This window comes from Erythrolamprus reginae, chromosome 1, assembly GCF_031021105.1.
Source record: "Erythrolamprus reginae isolate rEryReg1 chromosome 1, rEryReg1.hap1, whole genome shotgun sequence".
NCBI lineage: Eukaryota > Metazoa > Chordata > Lepidosauria > Squamata > Dipsadidae > Erythrolamprus > Erythrolamprus reginae.
Window position 1 is genome coordinate 228170311 of NC_091950.1, and position 25713 is coordinate 228196023.

The window sequence follows — 25713 nt, forward strand, 5'->3', positions numbered from 1 at the left end:
TAATAAACAGTGTGTCGTCTGGATCAATGCACTTATATAAGGTAATAATAATACTAGTAACAACAACAATGCAATCATAATAATACTAATGTTTACATATATAATTATATATTATATATAGAATTCTAATTTCTACTCTTTTAACTAACCATTGATAAAACAAACCCTATATTAAAACATATTCTGTTTCTTCCTTATCTTCCTTATCTTTTAATGTAAATCAATCCATATCCGCACAGACTAATATTTTCCTCTTGAGATTCAGGTGGTACCTTTTCCAATAATTTTCTAAATGACACTGAAAACGTAATTATTTTGTAGAATTTTGAAGAGTTGAAGAGAAAGTATGTAATAAAATACCAGGTTTAAGTGTGGATGAGGATGCATTTATACAATGTTTTTGTTTTTATGTAATTTTGCAAGCTGTAGAGAATTTTTAGAAATCAACAGTACAGAAATAATTCATAATTCATAAGTACTGAATAATCACCAATCATCCACCAAGGAACTTTGGGACTTTTCTGGGGTGGAGGTAATAAAGTGACCTTCAGATTAAATGTAATAATAATGATATTCAGATTCATTTACTCTGTGTAGGCTTCTGGACTACTACTACATTAATGTTGGAAGCACCTACCAAGGGCTGAAAAGGATTAGCTGGTGACATCACTGTTGCCCAGTCGACTCCCAAGAGGGTTCCTTTCATATCTCAGATACTTTCTTTCTTTCTTTCTTTCTTTCTTTCTTTCTTTCTTTCTTTCTTTCTTTCTTTCTTTACCTACCTACCTACCTACCTACCTACCTATCTATCAGACTTGTATGCCGCCCCACTCCGGGGACACAGGGTGGCTCACAACATATAATGCAACAATAAGTATACAAATCTAATAGTTAAAATATAGACTAAAAACCCCTTAATCTAAAAAACAGTCCATTTACTCAATCACACATAACAAATTAATGGTCAGAACAAAAAGGGGGGCCATATACTAGTTGCCTCATGCCTGGCGACATAGATATATGTCTTAACGCTTTTGTGGAAGGCGAGGAGGGTGGGGGTAGTATGAAACTCTGGAGGGAGTTGATTCCAGAGGGCCAGGGCCGCCACAGAGAAGGCTCTTCCCCTAGGCCCCACCAAATTACATTGTCTGGTTGATGGGAACTGGAGAAGGCCAACTCTGTGGGACCTGATTGGTCACTGGGATTTATGCAGTAGAAGGCGGTCCCGTAAGTAATCTGGTCAGATGTCATGTAGGGCTTTATAGGTCATCACCAGCACTTTGAATTGGGTCAGGAAACCAATTGGCAGCCAATGCAGGTCACGGAGTGTTGTAGAATCATGGGTATATTTGGGAAGACTCATGACCACTCGTGTGGGCGCATTCTGCACGATTTGTAGTTTCTGAACACTCTTCAGAGGTAGCCCCATGTAGAGAGCATTGCAGTAGTCGAACATCGAGGTAATAACGGCATGAGTGACCGTGAGCAGTGACTCTCTATCCAAATAGGGCCGCAACTGGTGCCAGGTGAACCTGGGCAAACGCCCCCCTTGCCATAGCTCAAAGATGATGTAAAGTCAGCTGTGCATCGAGGAGAATGCCCAAGTTGCAGACCCTCTCTGAGGAGGTCAATAATTCCCCCCCCCCAGGGTAATGGATAGAGAGATAAAATTGTCCTTGGGAGGCAAAATCCACAGCCACTCCGTCTTGTCAAGGTTGAGTTTGAGCCTGTTGGCATCCATCCAGACCCTAACAGCCTCCAGGCACCGGCACATCACTTCCCCTGCTTCGCCTTCCCATCAAAGTGGTGCCTATTGTTCTATGTGTATTCACATGCTTTTGAACTGCTAGGTTGTCAATAGCTAGGGCAAAATTATAGGAGCTTATATATGGCTTACTCTCACATTTTGAACTGCTGAGATGTTCTTCTGACCACGAGAGCCACCGCAGCCCTTTGGACCTCTAGAAAGCAATAGAAAAATTGTTGGCCAAATTCCTATCTCTGCACCATGGCAAATCCAGTTGGACCAGGTTTAATTTTTGCTTTTTGAAATGCTTATTTGAAAATGCACACAACTTTTGGCCAATGTAAAAAAAAAGCCCATGAAAATGTGTATGATACATTTGTGTGAATAAATATTCATTTTTATGTTATAATCCATAAGTAGTATATATATTAGGTTTGTACAAACATTTGGAGGGGATGCAAAGCACTTTTTGAAACCTGTCCTTCAGAGCATTAATGTGACTATAAATGGACTGCAATAATGTGACTATAAATGGACTGCAATAAAATATGACAAATGACTGCTGTGGTATTTATCAAATGCAGGGAGGAAGAAGATCAGGGACTTGCACATGCAAGAATTCTTTCCCAAAGCTTTGGATTTCATTTGCTGGAGATGTTGGGGGAATGGGAACCATAGTCTTTCTCATTTCCTGTTTCTCTGCTTCACTTATGACACACTGAAGTATCCTGCTTTTATAACAGTTTAACATTGTTCATCAAGTGTCAAAACAATTCTCCACTGTTTTGACTGTATTGTGGTTGACTTGAATTGTAAATAATAAAATAATGTATCAGTATTTTTTACAATGAAAGCTTTACGTAGGCTTTCTAGGGTAGGGATCTCCAACCATGGCAACTTTAAGCCTGGCAGACTTCAAACTGGTTGGGGAATTCTGGGAGTTGAAGTCCGCTAGGCTTAAAGTTGCCAAGGTTGGACACCCCTTTTCTAGGGGAAGAAAACTAGTATGAACTTCAACTCAGTGTCTCAGCAGGAAGTTTCAGCAGTGTGTATTTGTAAGGGGTGAAAGATGGTCCATTAATAAGTGACAACAAATGACCATTTCCTATAGGTTCTTGTGCTATTTTTTTTGTCCTAAATTATCTCCCTATCCTTTTTATTTGCATGCATCTTGAAAGCCTAATATCATCAATCATTGCAAATTTCTAGTGTTGTTTTCTTCCCTCTTTTTATGATTTGAATAGTATCATAATTGTTCTTTTAAACTGTATAAACTTTCTCCATTTTTCCACTATTTATAACACGGTGTATACAGTCTTGGAAAAGGACAGGAGAGATTGTTCCCTTATAGGATTCAGTTTTGCTATCCTGTATCGGATATGAGCTGGAGTGGCGCAGCAGGTAGAGTGCTGTACTGCAGGCCACTGAAGCTGACTTGTAGATCTGAAGGTCAGCGGTTCAAATCTCATCACCGGCTCAAGGTTGACTCAGCCTTCCATCCTTCCGAGGGGTAAAATGAGGACCCGGATTGTGGGGGCAGTAGCCTTGCTCTGTTAAAAAGCGCTATTGCTAACATGTTGTAAGCCGCCCTGAGTCTAAGGAGAAGGGCGGCATAAAAACCTAATAAATAAATAAATAAATAAATTTTTCAGTATATCAAAATACTATAGTGGTAAGTTTTAGCTTAGCAAAGAAAGAAAGCTAGTTCATTTATTCCTGTTGTAGTAATCCCAATTATAACAATTGTTGCTCCCTTCTTAGAGAATTAATCCTTATCCTATTTTAATTTGATATTGATGACTGGGATACAGGATTGGGATACAATCCTATCCCAAAGCTTCATGAACCTAGCATCAGAATTTTCATTTTACTTTGAGTTTAATTATATTAGCCCTCATTTTGGGCTATTATTAATTACTAATTTTAAGCACAGTACAACAGTTTAGCTGTGCATCTGTCCTGATTTGCCCCCCCCCCCCCTCCAGCATGGCGATCTGCAATATGAATTTCTAGAATCTTTGGAGAAGTGGAAGCTGAACTGGCAGAATCCCTAGGAGATGCCATGAGGTTCAGCACTGGTCTGCTACTGCCACCTCCTGGAACCAACTCTAAGCATGGCAAAGACACTTAAGGACAGTGTCTCAGCTGCAAACCCAGGGAGGTAATCAGAGCACTCAAGAAAGTGTCCAAATCCCAGCTGCTTTCCAGATCAGAGGCAGCCTTATCTTGATTAACCAAAGAATAAAAGTACAATTTAATAATAACTTCCAATTCTCAGAATCAAGCAGCAGCCATCAATCTTCCACAGTAAATTTGCAAGCAAAATTCCAGAAGATTTCCCACTCATCGAATGCGTTGCACTTTTTTGTTTTGTAAGAATTTTGGCATTCATTCAAATGGGAGTGATATAGTCCTGCTCCCGTGAATAAAAGAGATTCATTCACAGGAGCCTTTTCAGGAAAGAAAAGAAGAAGAAGAAGAAGAAGAAGAAGAAGAAGAAGAAGAAGAAGAAGAAGAAGAAGAAGAAGAAGAAGAAACAATCCTTTATTAGAGTTACATCTTTAAAAAATAAAAATAAAAATTAGTGCAGGGAACATCTACTGGGAGCACAGATAAAAGGGATGTAAAAAAGAGGAAAAGGTTTATTGGTTTATCTAATGAGTGAAATGAGAAGGAATCTCAATCCCAGAAAATGGCTGTTTGGAGCTGTGTTAGTTTCTTTTTAGATTCTTGCTCAGTGATATTTATTTATGTTGGGAAATTAATGTGGGTAATTTCCAGTTTAATCTGTGCCCATCTACTCTAATCAAGCCCTACCTCCAGATCAGAGCAAATAATCCATTCAACTATCAAAGATATAGGTTCATATTTTTTTATGTAACACCTGCAAAGATAAAAAGGGGAATAAGGCAGGTAAAAAAATAGAGAGAGATACTGTATGACTACTGTATTAGCAGGAATTTATGTTACCTCTATGTCAAAAGCATACAACACTTTCCAGAAAAAATACCGTGAGTAATTAGGAGGACAGTGCCAAAAAGAACTTTGGTCTTTCTAATAGCAAAACAAAGATGGAAAATGTGACCCTTTCTCGAGAAAAAGATTCCCCTCCCACATACATGCTAGTGGTTCCCAACTCTAGGGGGCAGTGCTCATCTCTGTTTCTAAGCCCGAAGAGCCAGCCCTATCTGATCACAATGCTGTGGTCATGTGGCCGGCATGACTAAATGCCGAAGGCATTGTTATCTTCCCACCATTATCGTCCTTATTTTTCTCCTTGTATTTTCACGTGCTTTGGAACTACTAGGTTGGCAGACGCTGGGGCAAGTAACAGGAGCTTATTCCATTACGGTGTGCTAGGGATTTGAACCACCAAACTGCTGACCCTTCCAATCGACAAGCTCTTAGTCACTGAACCACCGCATCCTTCTTCTATTCTCTTTTCTAACCCTTCCTCTATACTACATTATTTAAGAAACAATTTGGTGGGTGGGTACAATGCACCCAACACTTTGCAGGTACTCCTCGACGTACCACCATTCATTCATTCATTCATTCATTCATTCATTCAGTGACCACTCAAAGTTACAATGGCGCTGAAAAAAGTGACACAACCATTTTTCACACTTGCAATTATTGCAGCATCCCCATGATCAAGTGATCAAAGTACAAATGCTTGGCAACTGACATATATTTATGATGTTGCAATGTCCCAAGCATGTGATCATCAGTTGTGACCTTCCGATAAGGAAGCCAGATTCACTTAACAACAGTGTTGCAAACTTAACAACTCCAGTGATTCATCTAACAATTGTGGCAAGAAAGGTGGTAAAAATAGTTCAATTGGTGAACTGTGAACTGTGGGTGGCTCTGTGGGAGAAAAAGGGTTTTACCTGTGTCAGTTTTCGGAGCAAAATAAGAAGTGACTTTGCTTCTGCTGTACTTAGATGGATCTTTCAATAAAGCTGCACTCTTGTTAATCTAAAAGAGCTGAGAGTTTCTTTGGTTGAATGTGTCTTATGGGATGGTTGAGAGAGGTGCAGCTTTATTTCTCCCTTACAAACTCTTTAATGCTCTTTTCTAACAACTTTAGAAAGGAATGTATCTGCAGGTGTTTGCAACTAAACAATGTACAGTATATTGAAAAATGTTAGCGTGCCAATTAAAAGGGTTTTGATATTGTTTAATAGTTCAAAATAATTGGTGTCAGTGGTTGATAATTAACAGGTAATACTATCTAGACTGCCATTAGGTGGTCTTTGAGATCATGGCAGTGGAAAGCTACCCTTTCCCCCCAAGGTTAGAGATTTTCTTCCCTTGTGCTTTCTGAGGTTGGAAAATTCCAATCTGGGTAAGTTATGAAAGGAGAGGCAGAGTCCTGGATAGGATGGGAGGGGTTTTGGATCCAATCCTTGCACAGTCTCCTGCCACATCCCCAAATTAGGACAGAAATGTGGACAGCATGAGAGCTGCTCTAAATTAATTTCTCTTTTCCTACAAGGGAAGCTATATTTTAGGAGAGAGTAGAAAAATGCAAATATTTTTCTATCTTCATCTCCATCCTTTTGGTCTGTAGCTGACAGACCATTGGGTACATTGGCATGCTTTAACCTTGGCATGAGCCCATGTCTGCCAATATCAAAAAAACCCAGTTCATTGTTGACACACAGTCACCTTTACAAGCAGCACACATTTGCTTTGGCTGAATCCTCAATTAGTAACCAAAACGGACACATCAAAGCTATTCCGACCTCTCCCAATATGTATTTTATCAAAGATTTGGAATCATTTCAAAGCTTCAAAGGGTGTTTTGTTTGGTTCTTTTCTGTCCACTCAAGATATTTCTGAACTGTCTCTCAACTCTCCCTAGAAAGAAAACTTCAAGTTGGGAGCAAGGAAAGAGAAGAATGTAGTCTGGTGATCAGTAGCATCCAGCTATATAATGTAATAAATGTATTTTTGGTTACAGGCCAAAATTCTGTTTTAATTTTTAATCCAGCAGCAAACCATATAATAAAGTAAAAATGCCTAAAAGGTAAAATGGATAATTAATTGCTTTTTAATAGAGAAAGCAGTCTATCAGATTTTATGTATACTTAGTTTCTTTATATTTTGATTCTGTTTTGAATTTTCAAAGAATTTATCAGGCAATAGGAAAACAGAGAATTAATTTCATAGAATAACTAGAGCAGTTTGAAGAGATGGTATTAATTCTGATGGCCTTGTATGGATAGCTCAACAAATAGATAACATGGATTCAAGAGTAGGTCTTCAAAGAAAAGGTTCCTTTATTTCCCTTCCAGCCTGATGAAAGCAAATGTCTATGGTGAGAACAGCAAAGATGCCATAAGCACTTTTAGGAATAGAGAGGAAACCCCCAAATTTTACATGGGTAATAAATTCTGCTGCTATTCTGCAAATTTCCATCTGGGATATTTTACTTGACCTTTTCTAGAACTCTTAGGCCACAAGCCTAATTCTCAAGGATTAGCTAAGAATCTACAATAAGACAAATCTGTGGTTTTTTTCCATGAGGAATCAATACTTGTTGACAAGGATTACCTGGTTTAAGAATCTGTGAGACCCCAAGGACCACACATTTTATTTATTTATTTATTGGATTTGTATACCGTCCTTCTCCGAGGACTCGGAGCGGCTCACAACATATCAAGAAACATAACAATAGATATGGAACAATTAATATGACTAAAAAAAACCTTTAAAAGTTCTAGTATAATTTTAAAACGTTCATTACCATTCACTACACGAAACACACTAAAACACTTGTTGGTCATTGGGGGGGGGGAGAGATCTAATGGCCCCAGGCCTGGTGGCATAGATGAATCTTTAAACTTTTATGGAAGGCAAGGCAGGTGGGGGCAGTGCGAATCTCTGGGGGGAGCTGATTCCAGAGGGCCGGGCCCCCCACAGAGAAGGCTCTTCCCCTAGGTCCCGTCAACTGACATTGTCTGGTTGATGGGACCCTGAGGAGGCCAACTCTGTGGGACCTGACCGGATGCTGGGATTTGTGCAGCAGAAGGTGGTCTCAGAGGTAGCCTGGTCTGATACAATGTAGGGCTTTGTAGGTCATAACCAACACTTTGAATTGTGTCCAGAAACTAATCGGCAGCCAATGCAGCCCACAGAGTGATGGTGAAATATGGGTATGCCTTGGAAGGCCCATAACTGCTGGCACGGCTGCATTTTGGACGATTTGAAGTTTCTGAACACTCTTCAAAGGTAGCCCCATGTAGAAAGCATTGCAGTAGTCGAACCTCGAGGTGACAAGGGCATGAGTGACTGTGAGCAAAGACTCCTTGTCCAAACAGGGCCACAACTGGTGAACCAGGCAGACCTGGGCAAACGCCCCTCTCGCCACAGCCAAAAGATGGTGTTCTAAAGTCAGTGTGGATTGAGGAGGATGCCCAAGTTGCGGACCCTCTCTGAGGGAGTCAATAATTCCCCCCCTTCCAGGGTAATGGATGGACAGATGGATGTGTCCTTGGGAGGCAGTACCCACAGCCACTCCGTCTTGTCTGGATTGAGCTTGTGTGAATGAAGAGTAATAGAGTTGGAAGGGACCAACCCCTGCTCAAGCAGGAAACCCTATACAGTGGTACCTCATGATACGAACCCCTCGTCTTACGAACAACCTGAGATATGAACCCGGGGTTCAGAAAATTTTTGCCTCTTCTTACGAACTTTTTTCGTCTTACGAATGCCAAACCCGAACTTCCGGGTTCTGCATTCAGGAGGCTGCTGGGAAGCCCCCCTGGCTGTTTTAAAAGGTGACAGCCGGGCGGCGGGGCTTTCCAGCAGCCTCCCAAACCCCGAACCCAGAAGTTCGGCAAAAGTTCGAGGTTCGGGAGGCTGCTGGGAAGCCACGCCGCCCGGCTGTCACCTTTTAAAACAGCCGGGGGGCTTCCCAGCAGCCTCCCAACGCCGAACCCGGAAGTTTGGGTTTTGCGTTTGGGTTCAGGAGGCTGCTGGGAAGCCCCCCCGGCTGTTTTAAAAGGTGACAGCTGGGCTGCGGGGCTTCCCAGCAGCCTCCCGAACCCTGAACTTTTGCTGAACCTCCAGGTTCGGGGTTCGGGAGGCTGCTGGGAAGCCCCGCCACCCTGGCTGTCACCTTTTAAAACAGCCGGGGGGCTTCCCAGCAGCCTCCCAACGCCGAACCCGGAAGTTGGGAAGCCCACCGGCTGTTTTAAAAGGTGACAGCCGGGCGGCAGCGTTTTTTTGCGGATTTTTTTTTTTGGGTTGCATGGATTAATTGACTTTACATTGTTTCCTATGGGAAACAATGTTTCGTCTTACGAACCTCCCCCGGGAACCAATTAAGTTCGTAGGACGAGGTATTACTGTATAGGGTTTTTATATTATAAATTATATAATTTCAGACAAATGTTTGTCCAATTTCTTTTTTAAAACCTCCAATGTTATTCAGGAGTCATTTCCTTTATTGTGTTCTTCACTTGCAGACAGAATCTTGTCAGACTAAAGCAACCATTTGCATAACTACATATATACTCATGGAACATCTGGAGTAGAGCCATTTAAACCAGGGGTGAAATTCAAAATTTTTCCCTACTGTTTCTGTGGGCATGGCTTGGTGGGCATGGCAGGGGAAGGATACTGCAAAATCTCCATTCTCACCCCATTCTGTGGCCAGCCAGAGGTGGTATTTGACAGTTTTCCGAACTACTCAAGATTTCCACTACTGGTTCTCCAAAACCTATCAGAACCTGCTGAATTTCACCCCTGATTTTAATCCTCTTACTCCCACCAATGTTCCAAGCTTCACTGACTCTTTGCCTCTGAAAAGCAGCCTCTCATTCCTGGGAAGTCAAATTATATTCCACCACAGAATGTCTACCCACCCCAAACAAATCATTTTAGCCAGTATTTCAGAATATAACTAAGCTTTGCAATGTGTCTTGGAGTCTGAAGGGGTTTTTCCAGCGGGACTCTTAGGAGCCAAAACTTTGAAAGAGTTGTGACAGTGAAAGCAGCTAATTGAGTTTATGTTATGAAACATGTGAAATCACATTTAATTATTTATTCAGATTTCTAATATATAAGTATAATTTTCAAATAATATTAAGTAAATATTAATACTAAGACATTAATACTAAGTAATCCACTGAAAACAAAAGCCTTTACTGTATAGCAAATATTTTGATGCAATCTGCAGGATTTTTAAAATGTCATATTTAATTTTTGATAAAAAGCTAAATACCCTTACAATTACCACTGATATTTGAAACCATAGTAGTAAATTAATATTTTTCTCCTTTTATCTAAACATTAAATTGTTAATAATCTTTAGTCAACTCTATTCAAATACCATCATATCAAAATAACATAGTACATATGTTTTACTATAACATAAGAAAATAACAATTATAACTCTGAAAACCTGGGATCAAATATTTCAAATACAGCTTGGTCCAATTGAATGAACAACACTTTATGGTTTGTAAGCATATAGGATTGTTTTCCAACTCTACAATGCTCAATTGCATTCATGGGCCAAACTGATTTCTATCAAAATTTCTTAATATTTAATATAAAAACCATTTGTTTTCCGAGAAGGGGAAAAATTATACATAAAAAGATACACTCTTAATAATTTTGTTTTATACATCCAATTCTATCCAATTCAATTTAGATTTGTCAATGCATATTCAACCAGCAAGCTTCTGTAGAGCTGGCTAGATCATATTTATAAGTCAAAGGGTGTTTAGATTAAAGAGTTAGGAAGAGGAGCAGTGAACCAAGAGCAGATTGATGATATGTGGAGAAAAGAGAAAGGATGCAGCATGTGGGGAAAGGGATGCTATAACCAAAAATTAACTAGCAAACCAGTGGAAACGAGGGGCAGGTTCTCAACATAATCGCAAATCCAAAGGGCAGAAAGAAAGGCGTGATCTCAGCATTTGAAATGGACAGGAGTGAGGACACAGAAGTGTAAGTAGAAATAGGAAAGTCTTCCTAACAATATTTTTCCTACCACAATAACACTCCATATACAATAATTTATTTGTCCCAGTGAACCAACTAATATTTTTGTGACCCAATCCTATTTCTTTCTCTCACTCCTATTGGGTCAGATTCCAAACACTTCTGTTTACATTTCCAGCAGCAATCAGACACCAGTTGTCAAAGGATTTTTATTTTGTTGACATTACACAAATTAATTAATCATTCACTGCATCAGGGGAGAGCGAGTCAAATGACAAAGAGGTTCTTTTCCTGTTTTTTATAGAGCTTCTTTAATTTGTCATTCCCAGGGTATGACATGTATGACATTCCCATATGCCAAATAAAATGGAAAAGGGACCTGTTGACAGACAAAATAGGCAAGCTTGGAAGCAACAACAATTAAAAAACAGAGATACCTAGCATTTGGATTTTGTGTAGGAATTTTTTTTAAAGTGAATGCTCTCTTTCTCTTTCTTTCCCTAAAAAGCCTAAATTCCCTTCATTTTTTTTCTTGCCTGAACTTGATTTCAAGCCTAATGTTATATCTGTTTAATAGCTGTTTATAAAATCTGATCCATTCTCTCCAATTCTAGAGAATTCTCACTGCCAGGTTATAATATATTGGCTGGTAATGATATGTAATACCTTTGCTCTAGCCAGAGTTTTGTTTGAAAACAAAACAAAAAACGATTTATATGCTCAGAACAGAATGAATCAAAAGAATCCATGTAATTATCCTAAAGGAATCCAGGCTTTATTTTTTATTGTTAAGCCAAACTTATTTTTAAATCTTAAAGTAATTAATTGTTTAATTCTCTGTTGATTTCCTATTATCTGTAGGCTGGCATAGACGGAGAAAGCATTGGGAACTGTCCATTCTCACAGCGTCTTTTCATGATACTTTGGCTCAAAGGGGTTGTATTCAATGTAACTACAGTGGATCTGAAAAGGTAAATGTTATCAATTAACGTAATACTATAAATGTTGGCTCTCTTGGAAGGAAGTTTGTATAATGATATTACATTAATTTATTCCCATCTTGATTTTCTCATGTTGATAAGAAAATCTTACCCTTTTTAATTATATGGGACTTATTAAGATATACTACTCAGAAAGAAATGAAGAACTGAATTACAAAAGAGGAATAGTATGAGTAAGTAAGAATATACATGATTAAATGTATTTTAATGTATTCTTCTTGGTTTCCACAGAAAGCCTGCTGATTTACATAATTTAGCTCCTGGGACCCACCCACCATTTCTGACTTTTAATGGAGAAGTCAAGACAGATATAAACAAGATTGAGGAATTTTTGGAGGAAACGCTTTCACCTCCAAAGTAATATATTTATTATCTTTGTTTCTGAATTTTTAAATTATAATTATGTTAAAATCACCAGCGCTGTATAAAAGTAAATGGCAAATATATTAATAACTTTGCTTTTAATTAGTTTGCCTATCTCATAGCTTGTCAGTCAGGTTACAATTCCAAGTGTGTATCTCCTTTGTCTATTCTCTGAAGTCATATTTATCTGAATTTGAAACTTCAGGCCATGAGTTCTTGTATTTTTTAAAATCTTCATCTGAAGTATCTTGTTTCAAATTGAACCACAGTTCCTGGGTCTCCAATTGGGAAATAAACTCAGATTCATCATCCAAATAAACTATATAATTAGTTCACTTCTCCAGTAGCTGAATGTCATTCAAGCATATTAGACCCAGCATATGTAAGTATGAGTATTTATGTCATGCTGAGTTGTGGGATACTTCTTCCCTCATATATAACATGACATCACTCACCCACACTTTTATGGTCTGTAGGATAAATGCATTTGATTTCAGGGACTGCAAGCTGTAAATTTTATTCAATAGTCTTTGGTGGCAGCTGGTAGCAGATACTAAAATCTGATTAATCTTTTAAGATTATGATTCTCAGCCCACAGGCAACTTTTTAAGAATTACAACACAGTTTTCAAAATTCTATTTCTATGTAGAACTTTAATTACACATCTCTTTAAGTGCACACATACTGAGAGCCTCCCTTCACTTTTTTCTGTTGTTATACTGAAAAGGACTATTATAGCTTGGACTGATTTTCTGCAGAGGGAATTAAGCAATAGGCTACATTTACAATGAAATGAAGTGTGTACTGCCTAACTCCTCCATATCATTGAAGATATATGGCTTGTTCTGATATAAAATTACAGTTCTTTGGTTTCTTTGACTTTAAGCATTGGTGCAATTAACTTTGTCATAAAACCCCGGTGGTGTGACTTAAAACTAGCTGGCTTCCTGTGGCACCACTCATTTTCAGCAGGGTCCTGTAAGGTTGACATGCTGAGATAAGAGGCAGTTTTAAAACAAAAATTGAGCTACAGAAATGTTGCTTCGTGTTCAAGCAGCCCTTGCCAGGAACAAAATGTGTCTTTTAATAGTGTATTTTTTGTGCATGTATTTGTGAAGTTTTGTTTTTTACTTTCCTGGGAACATTTTTTTTTAAAAAAACCCCCATCTCTCTCTATTTACAGATATCCTAAGCTTTCTGCCAAGCATCGTGAATCTAATACTGCAGGCATAGACATATTCTCCAAATTCTCTGCGTTCATCAAAAATACAAAGCAGCAGGACAATAATAGTAAGTTATGAGAGAAGTCACTGCATATGCTTTCTCTGCAGACCTATAGATTACTGTCTTCCTCTGACAGTGCATTATCTTCATTTCTCCATGTCAAACATATGCACCTTACCCCCACCCCTCCCTCCCCTCCCGTCCCCAATCCTCAGCCTCTTTTTTCCTCCCTCACTTTTGGGCAATTCCTTACGCATTTGAAAACGGTTGCTCAAATGGGCAATTTTAGTTGGTGCCTGTATCCATAGTGTATTTTATAGATAGAAGAAGAAATATTACTGCCATTTGTGAAAGTGTAGTGGGCATTTATTCATTTCTCATGTTGCTTTCTTACAATAATTGGGATGTGGATTTGATTGCTGAATGTCGAAGCTGCAGGGACTTTTCTTCCAAGTGCCAATTGTAAAATAATATTGTTAGCTCAGCCACATTTGGGTAAAGCTTGCTTAAATCAATTGATGTTAGAGGCTCTTGAACGGTCCTGATAGGGCAGAATGCTACTGAGAATGAAAGATGCCATGCACACTTCCCTCGCCAATAACTTCCTCTTCCTTTTCTTGGATTAAAGGAATTTGCAGTTGCACGCGCTGCATTGTTTGATTTTTTATTTATATTATTTTCTGCCTCTTTTCATAAAGAAATTGTGAATGTTGGCAAAATCTCAATTCAGTCTAAGCTCCTCCATTGTTAGATGGTAGAAGAAAGAACAGGATTCTGTTCAAATGTTAATAATATGAGTGTGATGGTGAATCCACATTAGGATAGTAAAATTACTTTTGCTCAGTTGAGCCCTACAGGAATTCATGTAATAGTTTCCTGGATTATCTGTCTATCTCTCTGTTGTTTGATTATGTTTGCTGCCTTGAAATGTATAAGTTGAAAGGTCTGGAGCAGTCTGGCTAGGACTGTAAACCCAGAAGCAAACACATATCAAAGTTCCACAAATTTTAAGCATCTTAAAAGTGAAGGAATTGATTCCAGATTTTCAAGTTGTGGCAAGCTGTGTTTAAAGAAAGTGTGCATATTTATTATTTCAAGCCAGTTCAATTACAGCCAACTTGATTCCATCTATCCCCAACATCACCCAAATCATTTTAATAACAGGTTTTTCTAAGGCTTGATCTTCACCACATACCTTCATAGACTCTGCTTTGACATTCTCTGTATAGTCCAAGTACTGTAGTTGCCATAAGTATATATATATTTTTCATTTCCAATCCAAGACCAAAGAATTCTAGGGAGATACACGTGGGTGGATACTCAAAATCAGAGGTTTTTTTTTAAAAAAAACCAAATCATATCCTTGAGAGTCAACCTCTAGATCTTCCTTCCTTCCTTCCTTCCTTCCTTCCTTCCTTCCTTTCTTCTTTCCTTTTGATGTAGCAGATCAATGTAGCCTTTTAAAACACTAATAAATAGACCGAACAGCTACTGTACAACTTATTCATACTTATCAGTTATATTTTAAAGATTGTTTATTTGCTGCTAGGGAAGAATATATACAGTAACAGGCTCTTTCCAGTTGACTAATCCTTCTTAATGTTGTACTTACATTGGCATGGAGAATTCACCCTTTGATTTCATTGGAGGCTGTTTTTCAATTTGCTTCTGAAATTACTTTAAAGGGTGCCCAGTGTGGGTGGCTGCATTCATTAAGGTATTTTGCTAGGTTATTTTCACTGCAAACTGAACTGGAAGACCACCTGCACAGTTTCTTTCAGTAGACTTTCCAGCTGTCTGACCAGAGGAATCTTCAGGCCTGGCCTAAATTCAAATCAAGGCCCCAAAATAAAAGAACATTAAATGATTAATTACACTGGATTAAAACTTTTTCTCTCCTCCTGCTTTTCTAACAAATCATGTGGCTACATGATAAATTGAATAATTGTTTGCTGCTATATAGAGCAAAATGGGGATGTAGGTCAAATGGTGTGGGACATGTTTCTCCATCTAGTTGCATGAGTTTTACTGCAGTTTAGGTCTGCTGACTTGGATGTATTTACAAGATGTCTACAAATGTTTAGATTCTGCTTATGCTACTTCTTTAATTAAGCAATTGTTGGAATCACGTGTGAGATTGTGTCATGGTTAGTTTGAAATATGACTTGTTCAATTATCCACAAGATCCAGGTTCACACAACATGTTAAGTCAAAGGCAATCAATTGCATCTGTCTTAGCATAGCGCTTAAGCCACAGTGCATGTCACAGTTATCAACTTCCTAAACCATTTATGATAACTAAAGGTTGGGTTAACAGGCTGTAATTAGGGCTCTTCTCTTCTGAACTTCATGGAGAGGGGAACTCTACCAAATACAATTTCTTCTGTCACCACAGCTTGAGATGAAAAGAACTGGGCCTGGAGAAATTCAGTATTGGAACTTTGCCAGAGTTAAGATTTGGCAACCTTGCAGAAGGAGTGTGTGCATAATGAATTAAGGTGGTCAGAATCTAAGCATTTTTATTTTCAGGGAAAGGGTTTGAGGTTTCAGTATATGGATTTGATTTTCAGGCCTTGCAAAATACATATTTTTCCAAATTGAATCACTGAAGCACAAACATGGATATCTCTTCTCCCTCTTCCCTCCCAATTATTTCTCAAGACTTTTGAGTTTTATTTTCTGTTAGGTGTCTGAGCACAGCAGAACACAGAAAAGAAAGTTTTATGAAAGTGGAGCATTCAGGGTCACAGGTGCATGTCCTGGGATAGGCCAGGGAGGCAAGTCACATGAAAATGGCAGCCCTCTTCCCACTGATCCAATTCAGCAAGGGACAAAGGGAGCCACAGGAAAATCAGATGAATTGTTTGGGGATGTTCCAAAAGCAATCAACTGTCTATCCTTTCATCCAGGCCTTCCCTCTATGGATGTTGCATAAGTAGTCCCCCCCCCCCACTTTTCTAATGACTATCTGATCTCATACAAAATCATACATTTTTCATTGTATTATTCAATTTCATTTCTTTAATTTTGAATTGCTTTGAGATATAGGAGATATAACAACAAGATGGCAACCTGACCCTTTTTCTAGAAAGTACATTTATACAATGATAGAAAGAAAAATATTTTGTTGGCGTCATCATCTTCCCTTTTATGCCTGACCTGCTTATGACTTGAGAATGTACAAGCTTATAGTAGACATGGAAAAATGAGCAGAATTTATGCAAATCTCTCAAAAAGCTTTGTGCAGAAGAAAAGCAAGTAATCATAAAATTCTCATGTGTAGAAGGGAATTGTTTTCAGGTTTAATTCCTCTTTTTGGTTTATAGTTACAGTATTCTTTAGCTCTTAAATGGAAAAAATTACATGTCCCTCTGGGGAGAGAATGAGAACACTGATAAAATTGATAATTGATGTAAGCTTCTATGAGCCAGAATGGTAAATTATAAGTTAAATATATAAAATAGCCTCTGTTCCGGTAAATTAATACATAGTATCATAAATTATAAATACGAGCCTTGCGTAATCTTGGGCCATTAATCATAAATAAGTTTTAATCTTGACTGTCTGTTTTTAGTTTCTTTGCTGCTTTTGAAAATATTTTTTATATTACCTGTGATGCATTCTGTACTTAATATAAACCTAAGATCACTTATGTTGCTCCCATTGCATTTAACCAAAAAAAGGATAACTCTGAATTTATTATTATTCATTGTATTTGTAAGAACATAAGAAGAGCCATGCTGAATCAGGACAAAGCCCATCGAGTCTAGCATTCTGTGTCACACAGTGGCCCTTTCCCTTGACCCCCAACAAACCCTCCCTTTCCCTTGACCCCCAACAAATAGTACCCAAGGGAATCCTGCCTGCCTCAACCAACATAGAGGTGGCACATGGACATCTGTTTCAATAACCACTAATACACTTGGCATCCATGAATCTGTCTAATCCTGCCTTGAAGCTATCAAGGCTGACAGCTGTCACAATCTCTTCTGGAAGTGAATTCCATAAACCAGTGACCCTCTGGGTGAAGAAATATTTCCCTTATTTGTCCACACTTTCTTACCTATGAGCTTTAGGGAGTGCCCCCTCGTCCTAGAATGTATGCAGAAAGCAACCCGTATGAATGTATGTATGTGTTATATGCATTCAGGGGTGGGCTACTACCTGGACCGGGGGGGCAGACACAGTGGGGTAGCAAAAATGGAGCTCCACCCCAGAGCACCTAATTTGCACTGAAAGATGTTGAAAGAAAATGCAGGGCGTCCTACATAGGCCATGCCCAGAATTTAAAGTAAAGAATTTTGTAGCCCTTCACTGTATGCAATCACAAGAAACTATGTACCAAAAAGGCAGCAAGTTTAATTAATTACTATTTAATTATATGCAGAATGACATACCCATTTATAAAATCAATTGATCCACATGTGCACAACCAACTTTTCTCTTTCACACACAATCTATTCTTGGACAAGCAAACACAGAAATGTCCACACAGACTTCATCTAGCTAGCTAGCAAGCAAGAAAGAAAACTGAATAGAACAGAGATAGGAGCAATGAAGTGGCTGTTGCATTTGCAATAGGCAAGTAAAAAAAAGGCAGATGGAAAGACGGCAAGGGAAAGAGGTAACTGGACAGAAGTGCAAAGATAAAAGAGAGAAGCCCTGCTGAAATTCCTCCTTTCCCAGTTCCTCTAATTCCCTACTTATAAAGATCTGGATTTCAAATCAATTCCTTGTGTTCTCTTTAAAAAAGATGGGTGACTGCTGAAGATCTTATTGTGTAAACCGGTTGGCTTTGTTCTTCTATTTATTTTATTTATTGATTGATTGATTTTGTCCAATACACAATGAGGGTTTTAGTGGGTATACACATAGTAAAATACATGATGAAGGTTATAGAGGAGATACTCATAGTAAAATATATCTAAGAAAGGAAAGAAGAGAAGAGAAGATATAGGAACATATCAATGAACATATCAATGAAAGAATAGAAGGAGAGATATAGGAATAGAAGAAAGGTATAGGAGATATAGAAGAGCAATAGGACAGGGGAAGGAAGGCACTCTAGTGCAATTGTACTTCCCCCTTACTGACCTCTTAGGAATCTGGATAGGTCAACCGTGGATAATCTAAGGGTAAAGTGTTGGGGGTTTGGGGATGACACTATGGAGTCCGGTAATGAGTTCCACGCTTCGACAACTTGGTTACTGAAGTCATATTTTTTACAGTCAAGTTTGGAGTGATTAATGTTAGGGGTTACTTGTCTCGGAACTCACACAGGAGCAGCTTGTGATCTGTTCTACAGCCAGCCTCTAGTTTTCCTTAGTTGCATGCAAAGTGCCATCTGACCTGACAGGATCCATCATCCCCCTGTATATTGTCAAGCACTTTATATTGTCTGTCCTGTACAGTATGTGGTAAAATATAGGAATGGTTTACAATTGTCTTCTTCTGTGCAGGATGAATTGATGCTGTCTGATACACAATAGGTGTCTGCTTGCTTTAGCAGGAAAGCCGAGTTGACCTTCATGCTTTGGGTGACACTACTTAATGTATATACTTTTGGCATACACTCCCAACATTCTCCCCATTTTCTTCCATCTTCCCAGGAAAGCACCCCACACCCCCGATTTCTCTCACACACAGGGCACTATGTGGAAGCATAATTGAACTTGAGGGGGATATACCGTGTTTCCCCGAAAGTAAGACAGTGTCTTACTTTCTTTTTACCCTCAAAAGCCCCACTACGTCTTACTTTTGGGGTATGTCTTACATTGAAAAAAAATTGAAAGGGTCGCGTTCCCGAAGGCATCTCCCCAGAGTCCAGAAGGGCAGCCGCGGGACAGGAGCCTCGTGAGCCCTTTTCCAAGTTCAACCTCAGGGCTCCAAGCGGCGTGCACGCGTGGAGCCACAGACGCGTGTCGGGGAAGCGTGTGTCTGGAGGGGAGGAGCCGCTCTGCACAGTTGGGCAGCCCTACCTGCCTGCAGGAAAGGAGGCGGGCGAAGGAGGGTGCAGCTCCGGCCGCGTGCCTCGGAGCTGGTCAGCCTCGCTGGCCGCTTGCAGCCGAGCCTCGGCAGGACTCGGTTGCTGGGACGAGCGCCTTCGCTGCAAGCTGCCACCCGCTCGGCTCTCTTCGGACCAGCGCCATCCTTCGCTTTGCCAAGCCGGGGAAGAGGCGGTGGCGCCGCGGCGAGGCGAGGGGCGCGCGGGGAGCTTGGAAGTGACGTCATCGGGCTCCCCCCTGGCAATACCCCCGTGTTTCCCCGAAAGTAAGACATATGTCTTACTTTCGGGGTACGGCTTATATTAGCCGACTCCCCTGAAACCCCCGATACGTCTTACAATCGGGGGTGTCTTACTATTGGGGAAACAGGGTAGTATTAATGATGAAATAATGAGAAATGCTGTTTTTAAAAAAACAAATTGCCGGTTCTCTGTCAGATAGTTTGGTATATACTGTACCTATGACTTCCTTACATGCATAGATGTATGAAGGATTCATGTCTACTATGGGGTTATAAAACTCCCTTTCAATGATCTGTTAATGCATTGCTTACAATAAATAGTATGTTTTTTTTAATGATTCTTATTATCTTTTTCTTTGCACATTAAAAATAACATAAACATATAAAATACAAGAGCCATTCAAAATCTAGTAGAAATGTTTAAAAGCAATGTGGACTGCTTCTAAGACGTGAGGGGGCAGCATAGTCTAGCCCAAAGATCTTAGAAGCAATTCTATTCTCTCTGGTTGCAGCCTTACATGCTTGGAAAAATTCTAGTTGCTTTGAATGCCTGATTTTCAAGGTATCCCCTGTTGTTCTTTGATCATTTAAATTACACTGCACACTGTGTAAACACACAGCAGCTTAATTTGGAATGCTGTAATGATCATCTTTCATTTATAAATTGCAGTGGCTTTATATTTAGGACTTGATTTTCCTTTATTGCATTAGTACTTGGTATGTGGTATAAAGAAAGGAAGCAGATAAAGGCTCAAACTATCAAACACAGTTTCTTTAAAGAAACAGATCAACAAACCAAGATTGCTAGTGACAGTTTCTTTAAAAGGCCAAGTGGGGCTAAAATAAATTCAAGGTTTGTCTCAAGATGCTTTAGCCTCCAGATAGTTCTCTATTTCAAGCCCAATTTGTGCTTAGTGATTGTTGTGTAGGAATCCCTTGGGACATGCCAAGTTTTTGGAAGTCCAAGCAACTTGATTTTTGGACTTGAATCACATGAAGTTTAGTGTTATAAGTGACGCACCAATGAAGAAAAATGGCCCCATACATACTGGAAACTCTGCAATCCTGTGCTTGGGAGTTGAGCTTGGGTGGAAAGAAAGCAGTCCAATTTCCTTTACCATATACTGTACAGTGTGCTTTTATTATAAAAATGTGCCCTATTTGCATTATGCATGAATGAGCTCTCTGTTGATATTGTAACAATCAACCTTTGATATTCCTTTGTTTATGAATTCACTCTCAGATTGTGTATATGTAGTCACTTCCCCTGAAAAGTTGACCTTGTCAATCATTTATTCTGAGACAATTCCATATATAAAGGATGGGCAACTTTTTATCCCCAGGGGCTACATATGGTATTTTTGAAAGGATCAAAGATGTAATGCTAATGTAAACTGGCTGCATCTTATAAATGAGCAAAATTAGGTTCTTTCTTTTTCTAATATCAGGAGTTAGGGGATTTACATTAAACTGTTTCTCTCAAAATAATAGATTATTTGTATGTAAAATTAAAAGGTGTTGGGGATTTGCAGAAGAGACGGAGTAACGACACGGACACCAGAGCTGGATTTAAACTTGGGTCATTTTTATTAAAATAAATTTGCATAATTTATTAATTAAATTAGCGTGAATTAGCATAAATTTGCATAAATCAACATATTCAACTATGACCCGGAACCAGTGGACCTGCAGGGTCAAACAAACACTTCCGGGGCGGAAATGACGTAAAAGGTCAACATTCCTGGGCAACTAAGGGCGTAGTCGATGCTGGTCCAGGTGAGGGACCTCTCCCTCACCTGAGACCCTGCCATGCACTCGCATGAGGGGGGTCCCGCCGGCTCACCCCTACCCTGGGACTTCAATAGCGGGACCCAAAGACAGGTTCCCCCCAAGTGCGCAGGTAGCACCCACCATGGGCTTGGAGAGAACCTGTCAATCATCCCCAAAGATGCCCAAGGGAGAACGCGCAGTTGCTGAACCACCACCCAGATTTCCGCCCCTAACCTGCCTACCCAAATGACCAGAGGTAAGCCAATTAACCTATTAAATGCAAGCACCCCCTAACCGCACGTCCATCTCCCCAGTGTGGAATGGGCGAAAAAACAGCCCGGCCTAATGGGCGAGGCTGCAAAAAATTCCCATTCGGCCCCCGAAGGCGACCCACCAGGCACACTGCAAAATAGGGAAGGGCGGGTGGGTGTCTGCTCCAGTGCTGGGTCCGGGCGAAAAGGCTTGCCTCGAGGCCTGCCGCCCTTAAATAGGGCCAGCAAGCCCCGCCCGGTCCCCACGTCATGCCCGGCCACGTGGGCCAGGCTTTCCCGGCCGAAATCTTGTCTCGCGAGATTTCGGCCGAAAACAAGATGGCGGCTGCCATTGAAGGGTCCGAGTCTGCCCGGCCCTTCAGCAAAACCGCCGTGGGCCGGTAAGTCGAGCCGGCGATATTATTAGGCATCTTTTCTTAACTACAATCATAGCAAACTGTGTCATGATGGAAGCACCATCCTTTTTCATGGTTGCATTTGAGTATATAAGAACAGAATCGGCTCTTGCTTGCCATCCTTATCACTTACCTCCAGTGGGTGTCAATGTAGCAAAAATGGAGTGGGAGAATTCTATGTATCTTTGACATAGTCGATTGCCGACCCCCTGTATAGAAGGCATCTTAAGAATGCTCTATCTTTTTGACAGAGATTGAAATGAAAGTATTTCTTCACCTCTCTTTTTCTCCTTATTGTAAGGCAGTCATTCTATCCTCCAATAATGAAAGAAAATTCCACTTATGAAAGTACCATTACTTAAAATTGAAGAGTTAAATAAGACACAACCATAGAAAAAGTACTAAAGAGCATTCAGAGAAGGGCGGCATACAAATCTAATAAATAATAATGATAATAATTAATAATAATAATAATTTGATTTTGCCTCTCAAAAGTATGTTGGAAAATACTTAAAAGAAGAAATAATGGACTTACTCCAGACTTTCACTTTGTATCAATTTATTAATGTAATCCATTGAACCTGGAATACAGGAATGAAAATACTTTTAAAAGCTGGAGCTATTGTGGGTGCTTTGGATGGGTCCTCCAGGGGTAGTGTTTCAGGAAGGACATAAATAAAAAGTAAAACTTCCAAAATTATGAAGCCATTTCTCCTTTTATCTTGTTAAAAATTACCACAAAATTGGATGAAAATTTTGCAAGGATTTAGGACGAAAACACTTAAGACCTTGGGGAACCACACATACTCGTTGTGCATCCCTGCTTAATAACTGCTAATTTTAGTCATGCTGATTTCTTTCTCCATGGTCTCTTCTATTCAAGTGGACTACTAATACTTGCTGCAAACGCACCTTATTAATAGTTAATGTTGTCATTCATATGAGAAAATTGCCAAGAATAACTAAAAAGAAAAAAAATCCTGATGCTGTTCCAAAATAACTCCTCTTATAATTCATCTGATTCATCAAATTTCAAAACTGTAGACAAAGCAGAAATGTAATGCTAAAAATGTCATTAATGTAATCTCCCCCCCCCACCTTGTGACTTCTATCATATTCCAAAGTTATCCAACCATTATAGTGCCAAAATAATAATAATGAGGCAGGCTTTGTATCACTTCAGTGATGGCTGGCTGATGCCAAAAGACACTAGGTGTGCAGTGGGGAAATAGCCTAAAGCTTTCATTGACTTGTATAGCAGATGATTAATCAAGAGAGCCAGGATATATCCATATTGTGAAAATATGATTTCAATGAACTGGATTAAACACATCTTTCTCTGAACCCCACAAAAATAGTTTCACATTATATTAACATAACATTTTCTTTTAAAAATAAGCATATAACCAATTATGCAGAGGGTCTAAATCTTTGAAACATTTTAAATAAAAAAGGAGGAGTCAGAAAAAACAGCTTTAGTGTTTTATTTAACTCTACACTCCAATGAATTTCATGGATTATGACCTCAGTAAAGAGTCAATCATAAAAAACACATTTTCTTTGCTATTACTGTATAAGAAAATGGGATAACAACTTCGTATGTGGATATGAGTGTGTGGCCATAATAATTGCAATTAACAAAAATCTACACTATTTTTCCATTTCAGGTATAGAACTGTAAACCTGAGTCGGACAGTGAGGAGGCTGGAGATTTCCTTGAGAGTAGGCTTGGGGCTAATTGGCCACTCCCCTAACCTATTTAAGGGATGATGGCATAGGCAGTAATTTGCAGGAAACAATCTTTGTTCATATGCCTTCATAGTTTGAATTCAGAATTCTGCTCAGCTCTTGTTCTTTCTCTTGGCATTCTTCCTGCAAGTTGCTTCAGGGCACTTTGCCAACCATTGTAAGACTGTTTGTTCAGACTTGATTTATTATGTCATGGACTTGTGCTGGCTGTTAATGAAGTTGAATTTACAGCTGGTGTTCAGCAAAGACTGTTTTACACTGTATTTGTGTTTGCTGACTACTAAGAAAGTTCATTAGTCATCTTTAATTTAGTAAATGAAGGTTTGGACAGAATTTGTGTATGCTGAATTCTTTGTGGTTCATAGCTGGGGCAGAACAATAGAGTCAATACAATAGAATATAAGTCAATGCTAACAAATGCTCTTAAAATACAACATAACTGAGAAAGCTCTTATAACTAATTGTTTCAGTTAGAGGATAAATGTTGGGACTAAAACAAAACAAAACTTTTTCCTGCCTTTGTACATGTTTCCATGATATTAAATTGCTTTCTGGGATAAGTTGCTTCCCAACCCACATTGGAAGAACTGTCTGTTTCTGAAACTATAGAAGTTGGCCATCTTGAAGCTAATAGGATTGTTAAGAAACTGAATTGTGGGGTAAATGTGACTTTTGATGGGCACATTTCTCCAGAATGAATCAAATTTAAACCTAAAGATTAGTTGGTTAGTTTCAGCTAACGAATTGAATAGTCGGCAGAATGACTTGCCTTCAGAAATTGTGGCTGCTCCATCACTGAAAGCTTTTAAGAAGAGACTGGACAGCCACTTGTCTGTATAGGGTCTCCTTCTTGAGCAAGGGGTTGGAGTAGAAGATCTCCAAGGTCCCTTTCAACTCTGTTGTTTTGAAAGTTTTAACAAAGATGTGATGGCTTTGAAATCTGGTTAACTGATGAAGTGGATTTGTTCTATTTTTGAACTTTGCATTTATTTTCCAGCTTGTTATTCCCTGCATACCAGAAAATTCCAATAAACCTCATACAATATCAATCACTATGAATCTGGAAGTGATCAAGGAAGGTGGTTTTCACTTTTTAAACTTTTTTTTAAAAAGAGAATAAATCTCGGGTTATTTGGGTGAGACTGAATATTTATGAACAGTTTTCTTCTTTCACTCATTTTATATTGCACCCAGTTCATCTGTATGTGTTATGAGATAAATTTTCTGTGGATGAGAAGAGCAATAAAAAGAAAAAGCATCAATCAGTGGGCTAGTAGGTAGTAGCAGTTACGATTCATTTTGCACACAGGTCATAGTTTGTTGAACATGGCTCTGCATGACAGTTAAGCAGCCCATGTATTTATAGAGATCATTTCAGTTGCAGATTGAAAGGAAGACCACTTACTTTTAAAACAAAAACAAAAACAGATCTGAGGTATTGGCACCATTAAAATAATATTGCTATGACAGATTTTATTGTCTCCATCATTATAAACTCTCTTGACATTTAATTGTAGCAATTCCTGCACTAAATCTAGAATACTCACTTTTGAATTTGTTGTAAACTTGACCTAAGATTTTTTTAAAATAATCAACCTACCTAAAGTGGCTTGTCAGTTTTATATTTGACTTCTATATAATTACATCAAAGCTAAAGTTCAGGTAACCATTGGCTCGCTTTCAAGAATGCCACTTCTTTTAACCTAATGGATTTATAAAAAATATCCTTCTACTGGAGCTATGAGCAGAAAGAAATGGGTAGCCCCTAATGCTGCTAGATCACTTTCTCTATACATAAATATAAACATTTCTTAACACACTCCATGAAAGCAGACTGCTTTAAAATGAAGGGTGAAACTGGGTGATCAAAACTCTGTGTCTTCGTAGTGAGTATTATATGCACCTGGGGTGTCAAACTGACATACTCATGGCAGCATCATGTGACATATTGGGACTGTATTTTGCTAAACCAGTTGGCAGCAGGG

At 39.1% G+C, this 25713-nt stretch overlaps 1 protein-coding gene across 3 annotated transcripts in view; it reads left to right on the forward strand.

Moving 5' to 3' along the window:
• CLIC5 (chloride intracellular channel 5) overlaps nt 1–25713 on the forward strand; it is an 84629-nt gene that overhangs the window by 34391 nt on the left and 24525 nt on the right. For all 3 annotated transcript variants that reach the window (XM_070732440.1, XM_070732442.1, XM_070732441.1), the window contains exons 2-4: nt 11570–11679; nt 11941–12066; nt 13256–13362. In XM_070732440.1, coding sequence (XP_070588541.1) covers nt 11570–11679; nt 11941–12066; nt 13256–13362 — 343 coding nt within the window. The remainder of the gene's footprint in view (nt 1–11569; nt 11680–11940; nt 12067–13255; nt 13363–25713) is intronic.